General features: G+C 42.3%; 1 protein-coding gene across 2 annotated transcripts in view; it reads left to right on the forward strand.

Moving 5' to 3' along the window:
- The window catches only part of Lclat1 (lysocardiolipin acyltransferase 1), a 143,106-nt gene that overhangs the window by 46,281 nt on the left and 82,773 nt on the right, over positions 1 to 14,052 (forward strand). For both annotated transcript variants that reach the window (XM_045149598.1, XM_045149597.1), the window contains one exon: positions 8,233 to 8,431. In XM_045149598.1, the coding sequence (XP_045005533.1) occupies positions 8,233 to 8,431 (199 nt within the window). The remainder of the gene's footprint in view (positions 1 to 8,232; positions 8,432 to 14,052) is intronic.

Here is a 14,052-nt window from a genome sequence, read left to right on the forward strand (position 1 = left end):
TACTAGAATGGACCATCTATTGATTTCGTTTTGTTAGCATCAGGTTTGGGTTGCTGAAGAAAAATAACTCCTTCATGTTATATAAGAAACTTTAAAGGTGGAAAAATTCTTTGCAGAGAAATAATATTTCATACCCTTAAAATACCTTCTTGACAGCACTCGGGTGGCAGAGGTAGGAGGATCGCCATGAGTTCAAGGCCACCCTGAGACTACAGAGTTAATTCCAGGTCAGCCTGGACCAGAGTGAGACCCTACCTCGATAAACAAACAAACAAAAAAAAACCTTCTTGAAAATCAAGAGCTTCTTTTCATATTCATGAATTTTCTTTTTTACTTTTATAACATTGAAAGTATACCTCACATGTAATAAAAATACATAGAAACTTAAAGATGTAGATTGAAAAATGTTCACATCATTAGATTTTATTTCCATTTCATTTTTTATAAAACAATGATAAAAGAAGTTAAGATTGTCATAGCAAACATCTTTTTAAACCTGTGACACAGATGTGATTTTTTCCAGTAATTACAGAATTTAGGAACGTAAAGGTTTTGGGAAACAGGGTTTCCTGTCTGAGAGGAGGCCAGCGGCATCACCGGGGCCGTGTCTACAGGACGTTCACAGAGGATAGGGCACCAGGTACCCGGGGAGGGCACCCAGGCCGCAGCCCGCGATGAGCTCGTCCTGAGCCGCTGACCCTCTGTGGACTCCAGACTGGCTCTCCCCTCCCTGGGGTGGAGGGAGGCATGGACATTCTCTTGGAGAGGGTGCCATTCCTTGATGTCCTGGCTGGGCCTTAGGTTGCCGGGTTGATCAGTCTGTAGTGGTAGAGAGGTGTTGACTTGGAGTACCTGAAAGAGAAAGCGAGAAGGGAACTGTTCTTCCCTAGTCGGGAAAGGATTGTTTTTACCTGTGCATTTAGGTTGACATCTGCACCACTTCCCAGTGTGATCTTTGTAGAGAGAAAAGTATTTGCTGGGGACCTCTTAGGTGGAGTTAACTGGTAAAATTTCCTGGACCAGTGGTTGGGATTGATTTCCTATTTTAAAGAGGTAGATGCTTCTTAAAAGTTTCCTGCAAATTGAATACTACTAAATCATTTACAGTATGCCTTTCCTGTTTAAAATGAATTCAGGTGAATAATTTTTAAATTCACATTCACCCCTTGCTGAAAGTTATCCTTGCTTTACTAAAGTTGATTATGTGTTTTATAAAATTATACAATGTAATAGTGCTAGATAGGCCCTTTTGACTTCCGCCTTCTTCCCTCTTTTCTATATTTATACTTAAAGTTGTCTATTTCACAGGCACAACCTAAGAGCTGCTGCTGTAGTAGGTTTATAACAAATAGCATTTCACTCACATATGAGGGAGAAAAGTCAAAGCAAACATCCACATGTCACCCCTCCCCCATTGCCAGTGCCACTGCCACCAATGGGGACACTGGAGCGGATCTCACGCTTGCCTGGGAAAGTGAGTGCACTGGGCGCCCAGGACTCGGGTGAGCCTCCCTCTCCCTGCGAGGCTCCCTGGTCCCCACTTGCCAGGATTAGATATCGGTCGTACACGCAGGTCTTCCTCCCTTCCCTAACCCCTTCCACCAACCCCTGCTGTGGCTGCCACCAGTGGGGCCCGCAGAGGTGATCTCACTCCCAAGCCACAGACACTGAGTAGCCCTGGGCGACCAGGGTCCTGGAGAGCTCCGCCCTGTCCTGCAGGCAGCCCTCACTTCCTGTCCTGCCTGCTGCATCTCCCGAGCAGGGACTTCAGCTGATCAACTCCACAGCTCAGACACTGAGCGCCCCAGGCCTCCAGGGTCTCGCTCTGACCCACCTGGAGGCTGCACACACGAGGGGGAGCCTACACAGATTCAGGCGTACCCAGCCAAACCTGCGGACAGACCCACATCCTCACCAACCTCCATGACGACTGAAGAGAACCAACAGAAAGAACTCAATGGATGGATTGTTGAAGAAATAAAAAAATTTCTGGAACTGAGTGACAATGTAATCAGAACAAACCAAAACTTAGGGGCACAGTGAAGGCCGTCCTAAGAGGAAAGTTTGTAGCATTAAATGCCTACATTACAAAAACAGATATCTCAAATGATAATTTAATCATCCATCTGAAGGCATTCGAAAACCCAGAACAATCCTAACCCCAAAGTACCAGATGGGCTGGGCGTGGTGGCGCACGCCTTTAATCTCAGCACTTGGGAGGCAGAGGTAGGAGGATCTCTGTGAGTTTGAGGCCAGCCTGAACCTACATAATGACTTCCAGGTCAGCCTAGGATAGAGTGAGAGTCTACCTTGAAAAACTATTAGTAAAACAAAAAGTACCAGAGCAGATATCAATGAATTTGAAATGAAAATAATTTTTAAAGTTGATGAAATGAAGAGCTGGTTCTTTGAAAAAAATATGGAAAATTAATAAACCCCTGGCCAAATTGATCAAAAGAAAAAAAAAGACTTAAAACAAGATTAATAATGAAAAAGGAGATGCTATACCAGATACCAATAAAATTGAGAGAATTATCAGGATATATTTCAAAAACTTATATTCCACAAAATTGGAAGATCGGAAGAAACGGCTGAATTCCTTCATTTATACCATCAAAACTCAACCCAGGAGAGATAAATTACCTGAATAGAGCTATAACATCTAATGAGATTTAAAAAGTAATTAAAAGCCTCCCAACTCCCAAAAAAGTCCAGGTCCAGATGGATGCATTGCTGAATTCTACCAAACTTTCATTGAGGAACTTAACTCACTTTTTCTCAGGTTGTGTCAGCAGTTGGGCAGGAGGGAGTGCTCCCTGGCTCCTCCCAGCAGGAGCACATCACGCGTGTGTGCATGTTCAGTTACATGCACCGAATGGAAGAGTTTAGCTCTTTTTTTATATATCAAAAGTAGCGAAGAATGAATAGACAGAAGAAGTTTCTCTGCTTTGTGGGAGATTAAATGGAAACTGTGAGTGGGTCTCTTGTAAGCAAATAGCTTGTAAACCAGTCACGTCATCTGATGTCTGCTAGAGAAAAAGTCTGGTCCAACATTGAGGTTAAGGTGGACGTAGCCAGAAGGTGTTGGGTTCTTGAAAAACAACTTCAGTTTTCAGTGATAATTTCAGCTGTTCCTGACTTCTGTTGTACTAGTTTAACACATGGATAAGATTCAGCTATTTGTGTACTATTAAAATTGCACATATTTGGGGCTGCACAGATGGTTCAGTGGTTAAGGCTCTTGTCTGCAAAGAAGCCTAACGGCCCAGGTTTGATTCCCCAGTACCACATAAAGCCAGGTGCACAAACTGGTACATCCATCTTGAGCTTGTTTGCAGTGGCTGGAGGCCCTGGCCTGCCTATTCTCTCTCTCTCTCTCTCTCTCTCTCTCTCTCTCTCTCTCTCTCTATATATATATATATATATATATATATATATATATCTGTCTCTTTGCTTGCAAATAAGTCAATAAAAAAATCTAGTCACAGCATATCTGGCACAGAGTCTTCTGAGTTAAGATATTCATAGAACTTGTGTTCTTATAGCTAGCTTACTAAAAATTTGATATTTCAATTTTAAATTAGTGAACATCTGTTGAAAAAATGGAGAAAAAACTATCAAGGGTGTTTTTGTTATTTAATATTTTTATAAGGTATTAGTATTTTAAGGACCTTTTTATTCAGGAGTAAGTCATTCTAAAATTCATTCTCTTCTTCCCTATAAATATTTTAAGCAATTGCAGTTAAACAAACTTTTCTACAAAATAAAAATAAATGTACTCAGACTAATTATTGCTTATAGATATAATTACAAATTGATCTCTTTTGTGACTTATGCATTAAAATTATTTTATTGCTAAGCTTTCACAATCTTCCTGTTTTTAAGGCATACATTTTCTGTTAAGTGACATATGGCACTAGAATCGTTCTAGTACATTCTTTGGAGTGAGCTGAGTCCTAAAGGTCACTGGTGTGGTGATTTGAATAGATGGCCCCAGAGACTCAGGTGTTTTGATTAAGACTGAGCTTTCAGCCTGAGTCTCCAGGGAATGAGACGCGCTGGGGAAGAGGTCTGTTACCCATCTTGGAGTCCCACCCCAAGGTGTGGGAAGAGCGGCTGGAGCTCTGGCTGTTTGGGAAATGCGTGGCTTCTTCTGCCATTGGTGGTGTCCTGGATTCTGTGAGCCTGGAGTAAGCCCTTCCTCTATTAAGATGCTTCTGATCACGTGGTTTTTAGCAGCATGTAGGTGATTGCAACTGTCGAGCCTTTGCCAGAATCTCTTTAGCTCAGTCTGCAGCGTGACCTCTTAGTCTCTGTCTGAGCATTTGTGTGACGAGGCCTCATGTCTGTGTTCATTTTGGATTTAGGCATCTCTCTCTACTCTCTCCCGTCTTCTCTCCCCCCCTTCCTCCCTCCCTCCCTCCTTCCCTCTCCAGGGCTCATGCTTTACCACAAAGTCACAAGCAGCCCTCATATTTGGACAGTTTTGTTCAGCAGAATACTGTCCGGGTAAAAAATCTGATGTCCCCAGAGCCATTACTGCTTCTCAAAATTCTGTCTCACCAGCAATTTGATTGTTAGCTAATTACCTGGGGTAATGAAAATTATTTAGAATTCAGTCCTTTCACTGTAAATTATGAGTAAGGTATTTAGTGGTCAGTTTCCGACTTTCAACCTGGGACACAAGATTCTTTATGGTCTGTTAATCCTAAGACAAAACAGATACTTGATAACACAGATTGCCAGGTAAAATTGCTGTCTCCAGCTATAGGTGCTCTGTTCAAAGAATGGCTTGAGCAGAATAGCTCAATTGAGGGAGCATCAGGCTGAGTAATGGCTTGGGATTAGGAGGCCTTAAATAGCTACAGATCTGAGGAGCCAGGCCAAAGCTGACTTGGAAATACGAGTGCCACAGAGTTCTTGCCTCAGACTAAATACAGATCTTGTAATGATAAATAAGAGGAATAAGGAACATGATGGCAAAACTGATTCCTGATCACAAGGTGACCTTGCTTGGGAGGTAGTAAGTAGTGGTGAAGAAGTGATCCTCAGAAATCACTTATAAAAGCATGAATATAAATCTGTTATCTAGGGAAATCTTCAGCCAGTGCAGTAACAATCGTGAGATGTTGTGTACTCTTCATTCAGTATGAGAACTGCAACATGGATTCTCAGTGCTGAAGCTGTTCTGTGGAACTAGAACAGACGTGAGAGCTGTGAGGATAGTCCCTTTGCTTTCCTAGTCTTTAAACATGAATTGTTTGAATTCTGGTGCTTTTTATGGACAGAATCATTTTATTTCTTTGTGGACCATTTGTTATTCTGCCTGTGCAAAGCTTTAGATGATGCTGACTAGATGGGGCCTGTCTGGTTTTAAAAATGATTAGCTTGAGCTTCAGGCATCCTAAAGGCAATCACGGCCTTCAGCCGTGTTCTGATAGTGTGCAGGATGGGAGGGGCGGGAATACCTGTGAGAAACTCCTGGCCAAGCAGTCTCACAGATGTTAGTCCTTCTCATTTTTTTTCTTTTTTTAAATGAGTTTTTAATTTGTTAATCTTTTATTTATTTATTATAGAAAGAGGCAGATAGAGAGATGGATATACCATAGCTGCTAGCCACTGCAAAGAACTCCAGACACATGTGCCACCATGTACATCTGGCTTACATGGGTACTCGGGGATTAAACCTGGGTCGTTAGGCTTCCCAAACAAGTGCTTAACTGTTGCTGAACCATCTCTCCAGCCCTGAATTTTCATGTTTTTTTCTTTTTGAAACAGGGTTGTTTCCCTTCTATTTCCTTCTCTTGGCTTATTGTTTTGAGCTAAGACCTGAAGTACTAGAATTCAGTTTGCAAGAATTTTTTTTTTATTAGTTTTCTATTCAGCAAATACAGGCAGTTTGGTACCATTATTAGGCTCATCCATGACCTTATTGAGAGTTTTTGCATCTTAAGTTCATCAGGGTTATCAGTCTGTAGTTCTCTTTTCTTGTGTCTCTGGTTTTGGTATTAGTGCAACGCTGGCTTCACAGAAAGAATCAGGGAGTGTTCTCTCCTTTTCAGTTGTGTGGAATAGCTTGAGAAAACTTGGCTTTAGTTCTTCAATGAAGGTTTGAAAGAATTCAGCAGTGAAACCATTGGAGCCTGGACATTTTTTTGTTTGGGAGTCTTTTACTTACAGCTCCAATCTCATTTGATGTTATATCTCTATTCAGGTAGTTTATCTCTTCTGGATTTAGTTTTGGTAGGTGGTGCCACCCTGTGCATCTGGCTTATGTGGGTTCTGTGGAGTCGAACTTGGGTCCTTAGGCTTCACAGCCAAGTGCCTTAACTGCTAAGCTGCTCATTCTGAATTCTTCCTGTTGATTCCCTTCATTCAACCATGCCTTAAAAACTTTTGTGATTTGTTTACTTCCGTTCTCTACTAGTTCTTCCATCCTCTTATTTATGGCCTCATGTAAGTTTATTGAATATACTTGCCATAGCTTCATTGGGGAAGGGGGCCTAAGGCTGCAGTTATGGGGCTGGTTGACCTACGTGGATATTTTGCTTGGTGTCTTGTGCTCTTTGATTTGAGTTGGAGTTTGCCCTTCTTGAGGTCATTGTCTTTGCCTTTGTCTTTCTTTTTAAAAATACTTTTGTTTGTTTATTTTTATTTATTTATTTGAGAGTGCCAGAGAGAGAAAGAGGCAGAGAGAGAAAGAGAGAGAGAGCCAGCGATCGATCAAGAATGGGCATGCCAGGGCCTTCAGCCACTGCCAACGAACTCCAGACGTGTGCGCCCCCTTGTGCATCTGGCTAACGTGGGTCCTGGGGAATTGAGCCTTGAACTGGGGTCCTTAGGCTTCACAGGCAAGCGCTTAATCGCTAAGCCATCTCTCCAGCCCGTCTTTGTCTTTCTTGGTCTGAGGCAATCACTATCTCTTGTAGCATATGCATTGGTTGCCTTGCTCAGGTTTGATCAAGGTAGGAGTAAGAAGGTGGTGCATTCACAGGTTTTTTTTAAAAAAAATTAATTAATTGTTTATTTATTTGAGAGAGAGAGAGACAGACAGAGAGAGAAAGAGAGAGAGAGGGAGAATGGACACTGCAGGGCCTCCAGCCACTGCAAACAAACTTCAGATGTGCATCTGGCTTATATGGGTCCTGGGGAATGGAACAGAGGTCCTTTAGCTTTGCAGGCAAATGCCTTAACCACTAAGCCATATCTCCAGACTTATTCAGGTTTTAACTGGGTGCTCTTGAACCTGAGTGGGTCTTTCTTGTGTATTTACTCTTCTGGGAATTCTGAGTAAGAGCCCTGGAGTGCCTGGCTAACTCAGTGACCAGGAAGGGCCCTGTGGACTCTGGGATACGCACTCCCCGGACCTTGGTGGTGGGCTTGGCCGTGACAGCTGGTGGAAGGCTGAGCACGGGGTTGGCGGGGATCCCACTTGGGGGTTTGAATCTTAGTCCCCCTGGTTATGGGCCTGCTGGGTTGAGCTGATTGCAGGTAGGCCCCTGCTTGTGAGCTTGCCACTGCACATCTTATGTGGTGATCTGGTGGCTCCTACCTGCCCCACACTGCTGCTGGGGAACCATTAGCCAGTGCCTACTCATGCCAGCTGCTGCAAAGTGCCCTCCTATCTGGGCCCACCTGAGCTGCAGGGGAACCGTTTGCTGGGGTCTGCTCAGGCTGTACACAAATAGGGTCTCAGCAGCTCCACAGGAGCCAGTGGGGAACTGGAAACAACTTTTTAAAAATTTAAGTCATTGTATTGTTTTGGATTCTGTTTTTGCTTTTCCAAAGAAATTTTATATCTTTAGTTGTTTAGTTCTGTTTTCACCTCAAAAGTGATGAATTCATTACAAGAAGTTTAGGAAGAAAGATAAGAGTCTATAATTTTCCCACAACTATCAAAATATTTTTTTTACCGGGCATGGTGGCACACGCCTTTAATCTTAGCACTCGGGAGGCAGAGGTAGGAGGATCGCTGTGAATTCTAGGCCACCCTGGAACTACAGAGTGAATTCCAGGTCAGCCTGAACTAGAGTGAGACCCTACCTCAAAAAATAAAAATAAAATAAAGCGTGTGTGTGTGTGTGTGTGTGTGTGTGTGTATAAATATTTTTTTTTTACTTTTGTGCTGTTTAATATATATAATATTTTTAAAAAGTCATAAATATGGCTTAGGAATAATCTTACTTCTTGCTTCCTAATCTGCAGATTATAACTTTAAGTTGCTTTTCATAGGCGTTGTTGGAGAACATCTTTGGTGTAAAAGTGGTTATAACAGGGGATGCATTTGTACCTGGAGAAAGAAGTGTCATTATTATGAACCACCGAACGAGAGTTGACTGGATGTTCCTCTGGAATTGTCTGCTGAGGTGCAGCTACCTCAGACTGGAGAAAATCTGTCTCAAAGCCAGTCTCAAAGCTGTCCCTGGATTTGGTATGTTATTCACCCATCATTTTAAGCTGTTCATTCAGTTTGTAATATACGACTTTAAGCTGTAACATGGTAAACTGAGCTGTACTTAAGTATTAATGTTAGTGTTATTTTTCCTCACAAGACTAAAAAACATTTCCACTTTTTTTGTCATTACTTTGTTATTAATAGATGATCTTATTTTAATCTCCTTTCTGAAAACATCATATTCAACAAGAGAAAACAAACTATTATCAAGGAAGGGGAGCATTTCCTAAAGTGACCACATTGGTGGATATGAATTAATAGATCAGTAACTTTTTATTCAAGCACAAGACACACCAGAAACTGGTCTATAGTGAGGAGGTACTGAAAATTAGCTGATCCAGCACACTTATCTGATAAGCCTTAACTGAACACCTGCTGATTCTAAGCATTCTACTAAATGCTAGGATTTTCTGGACTGCATCTTTAGCCTTTTAAATTTATATTGTATTTTTATACTATAATTTTAAGACTTAAAGAACTATTTTAAGGGATTATAAGTGTAAAACATTGACTGTATGTTAGAGAAGTCAGACTATTTCAGCATTGCATGTTAAAAGCAAAGTGCCCCCTTTCTCAGCTTAGAAGTAAAAGAAGGAGCCACTGTTCAGGTCCATTGTTGACACATAGGTGTGAGGGTATCCACTGTGTTCCCTGACAGCCACACTTCTGTAACTTTCCTGTATAACCTTTATGATTTGAATTCCTTGTCCTTTAAACCATGAGTTGTCAATAATACTGAAATGACATTTGATTTGTGAGGCCCAGCAGCAGGCATTGTCATCGTTGTCAACTACTAGGATGTTGTTTGTTGATTTATTCGGTATGTTTAGATTTTAGTTGCTCTTCTGCTTGCAGTTTTGTCTTTCTCGTTGGTATTTTTCCAGCATATCATTTCAGGGTATTCCTTAGTGGCAATTCGCTTTCCATAGATCACCCATCCCCCAAGAATCAGCACGAAACTGAAAGTCATTTTCATGACAGTCCACAAAATTTGTGTATTGTCACATCTTCCATACATGACTGCTGAATTCAGTGATAGTCCTTGAGGATTCTATGGAGGGATCATAGGCCTCACCTTTTAGGAGATCTATGCATTTTTTGTGTGTCTTGAAAACTGCACATTTTTAAAAAAGACATCAAAAAGAAGAAAAAAAGAATGACATATTGCCAGTGGCAAACATGAGGACTTATTCCTAGTTCTACATGAAATGTACTAATAGGATATTCTAATGTTATGTCAATGAATTGAAGCTGTACATGAAATCAGCAAATCCTGCAGAAAAGCACACTGGTAAAATATGACTGCACTGACAAATGAAAGTGACAAAGAGACTGAATCCATAATTAAAAATCTTCTCGCAAAAGGCTTTTGGAGGAAATAGCAGCTGCTTGGTTTTATTTATTTACTTTTTGAGAGAGATGGGGGGAGGTGCATGCCAGGGCCTCCAGCCACTGCATACCAACTCCAGATGCATGCGCCACTTTGTGCATCTGGCTTATGTGGGTTCTGAGGAATCAAACCTGGGACCTTAGGCTTTGCAGGCAAACATTTTAACCACTAAGCCATCTGTCCAGCCCAGCTACTTGAGTTTCTTCACTCTTTCAAAAATAATGACCACGTCGGCAAGTAGAACAAATGAGATTGCATGTCACTCTTCTCTTCAGCTTAACTAGTAGACTAAGAACTGTTAACACCATACATTCCCAGTTGCCATAAGTAGAGTAATACATCCCTAAAGAGTACTTCTACTTCTTGCTGTTGAAGCATCTGGGCACTAAGTCGGGAGAGAAGTCTTAAGAGGGGAGAGGAATGACCATCTGGGAGGCGCACACGGGGAGAGGAGAGGAGTGACCACATGAGAGGTGCACGCGGGGAGAGTAATGACCACGTGAGAGGTGCACGCGGGGAGAGTAATGACCACGTGAGAGGTGCACGCGGGGAGAGTAATGACCACGTGAGAGGCGCACGCGGGGAGAGTAATGACCACGTGAGAGGCGCACGCGGGGAGAGGAAAGGAATGACCATCTGAGAGGTGCACGCAGGCCGCCCTTAGAAAATGGAAATCTAGACCAAAGAGAGGTGGGGTGAAGAAATGGACACAGTCCACGGTGGAGGGAGATGGTTCCTAGACCCAATGTGACAGTGCCCACAGAACCTTGATTCTGAGGCGAATCAGATGCATCAAAGAAGAGGTAGCTTCCCTCAGAAGGACAGTAGGACCAGCCTGTAATCCTAGCTGCACCAGAGACTGAGGCAGGTGGATCACAAGTTCAAGGTCTGCCTGGTCTATAGAATGAATTCCATACATGACTGCTGAATTCAGTGATAGTCCTTGAGGATTCTATGGACTAAGTCGGGAGAGAAAGCTTAAGAGAGGAGAGGAATGACCATCTGAGAGGCGCATTAGACCCTAGTCCTCAGGATTCCAGCCTGAGGACTAGGGTCTAACTCCATGGTAGAATGTTTGCCTAGCCTGTACACATGAAGTAGGTTAAACCCTTGGTATGGGGATTGACAAATGGAAGTAGGGCAATGAAGACAAGTTAAAGAAAATAAAGATTCCATGGGAGTAAAAAGAAAGCCAAGAAATAATTTCCCTTTACTCCTGCCGCACATAATATTGCCCCCCAAATCACTGGCCATAAAATAATAAGCCAAGAGTAGAAGTTGAAAATATATTCAACACTTTAAGTTAAGTACAAGCAAGGAAGCAGTTGGGGCTATGAAAAACAAAACAAAACACTTCAAAAGGAAATACAAAGTAATTGACAAGAAAACAAGATGAAATGTAATGAGAATCCATTGACTTAAAGCAGAAAATAGAACAAAAATAAAATCCTGTCAGAGCCAGGTGTGTACACTCCTGTAATCCCTGTGAGGCAGGTTGGGACTACAGTGAGTTTCAGGTCAATTTGAGATAGAGTGAGACTCTGCCTCACAAAAACGAGCAAATCCTACTAGTAATAATAATTAAAAATTAAGGGGAAGTAGTATGACATGAAATTTTCATAGTGCATTACAAGGGAAACAAAGGTAATGGAAAAGAGAAAACCTGTCAGAGGATGCAATTGAAATGGAAGGTAGGTAAAGGAGGTCTTATGCATATAGCTGGCTTAGTGTCCCTCATTAGAAAATGTGAAATTTGAAGTGCTCCAAATTCCAAGGCCTTTTGAACCCTAACATGATGCTAAAAGTGGAAAATTCTGCCCATGATCTCACATGGAGGGTGGTTGAGAAATGTTTAAAATTACTTCAAGCTCCAAGTAGGTTTGTATGAAACATAAGTGAATATGTATGTATATTTAAACTTGAGTTACATCCCCCAGGTATCTCATTATTATGTGTATGAAAATATTAAAAAAATTTTTTTTCAATCCTAAATCAGAAACATTTCTGGTGCCAAGCATTTTGGACAAGGCATAGCTTAACTTGCAATTAGAGTCCTTAAGCAAACAATCAAAATGATATAAATATTCAAAAGTAGTACTTCAAATGCACTAAAAAAATTTCAGACATAAAATATGTGGAAGAGACTTCTAGCATCATTATGTGAAGTGTTCTCTAGACCTGCTGCCAGTAAAAATGTTGAAAATTGTACAATAATAGCCACTCAACGTGTCTGCGAATGGTGTTCAGAACATACAACAAGAGCAGAAATGTTTCTTTGGAGTGCTTACCAGGACTTGTTCAGAGCACCCAGGAGCTGTTGTTCTTGAGATGCACGTTCCTTTCTTTCCCTCTCCCAGCTCAGACCGAATGCCCTTCCAGTAACCCAGGGCTCCTCTCGGCCCAGCTCCCAGTGGACGGCATTGCACCGCTAACCCCATCCTCAAACTTCTGGTCCTTTGGAGTGTGCCACCATGCTGAGCTGACAACTTTGAATTTTTGGATTGGGCTATGTGGTTTAAGAAAACAAATGGGCTAGAAGTCATCTGGTAAAATGAAAAACATAACCTATAATGAAGGGCCAGTGAACTTGGAATGCAGATCCAGTAGCTCATTGCCACATAATGCCACAGGTTTAAAAGATCTGCCCACATTTAACATAGCACACTACTGGAAATCCCACATTTCCAGTAGGTGTCATTTTGGGTGAGATTTATGGTCTTTATTTCTGTATGAAGTACATTTAAGGAAGACTTAGGAACCATTAAATTGTTTTCTTTAAATATGCTATTTTTTCTTGTTATTCCCTAATGTTTTATCAGATTTGTTGGTTCTCATCTAGTTAATTTAGGTGTATTATAAAATGATAAATAGAAGCCCATAGATTCCCTTGTGTCTTCTCCCCAGGTAGGGCAGAGATAACAGACCAAAGGCTGATTACACCAAAACCAGTTTGGTTACCCTGAGTATGTTGGGGTTGCTTCCAGGGCAGGCTGAGGGTCGCTTCAGGACCAGTGAGGATGCCCTGGGCCCCACAGCCACTGGAGGCTGGAGCTCGGCAGCACACGGGGCCACTTGCAGGCGCCTGCCGGGGCTCTTGAGCACTTCAGGGCAGGCAGCGCTAAGAGCCTCACCCCAGGCCGCTGTTTCCCCTTCAGGTCGCCTTAGGGAGGGTCTGTGGTGAGGTGCAGTGTTTGGTAGTCTGTGGTAGTCACTTTTCGTATCATAGTCGTCTTTTTCTCCTGCAGGATACAAGAAGTATTCATCTTGAGTTTCGACTTCACAGTTTCATCCTTAACTTTTCCATCTAGCTGTGTTTCCACTCGAGTTACAAGCTCCATAGAGTATCTTCCACATTGTAGGCTCTTAACTTTGTCGCTTCGTTAGGTTTCATGAAAATGCAGACTATTAATAAGGACATGTGACGGTCGGGGAGAAAAGGATTGACACGTAAAGGGACCAAGCGCAGAGTGAGGGAGAGCATGGTGTGGGCAGTGACAGGGCGCTCGAGCGGGCGGGAGAAGGGTGCCAGTGCCCCTCCTTGTGCCTGCCAGTCCTGCCCCAGATGTCACTGTGCTAAGCTGCACTGCAGGCTGCTGGGCGGCCCTTCGGGACAGTTGTTGATTTCCAGGGGGGCTTTGATTGCCTTTCACGTGGCTTCCCAAGTGAGTGTTGGAGATGTCTAGAATACAGGCAGTCCCTATAGTTCACTTACAAATGACTAAACAAAAGTAGTCTTTGTAGTTAGCATATGTTGGAGAGTATGGGGGAGTTGAAATTGAAAATTCCTTCTCTTAAAGTATGAAAGTACCAACTCTATGTAATAGGACAGGAGAAATCACTGAGTATTTAGACTTTCAGGTTGAGTTCCAGAGTTTATATAAATTTACCTAAACAGTGTAACGTTTGCATCTTGAGAATAAAGATCCTGTAGGGTCAGCTGCCTTGGTTGGCAGTGTACACAGAGATTTTATTTTCAGACCTATGACCACTTAGCAGTATTGAGAATTACTGTAGTGTTAAATGTAAAACTGCCATTGGGCACCACTTGCCTGCTCACTTTGCACCAGGAAATGTTTGTGCAGGGTTGCTTGCTGAGGTGAGTCTTGGTACCTTATTTTGAGACATCCTTGGAGGCACTGCCTTTGGGAAGAAAGGTTCAATTTGGTTCACTTATGTGTCAGTCCATATGTCAACACGTTCTAGAAGC

The sequence above is a fragment of the Jaculus jaculus genome, chromosome 5, assembly GCF_020740685.1.
Source record: "Jaculus jaculus isolate mJacJac1 chromosome 5, mJacJac1.mat.Y.cur, whole genome shotgun sequence".
NCBI classification, from domain to species: Eukaryota; Metazoa; Chordata; class Mammalia; order Rodentia; family Dipodidae; genus Jaculus; species Jaculus jaculus.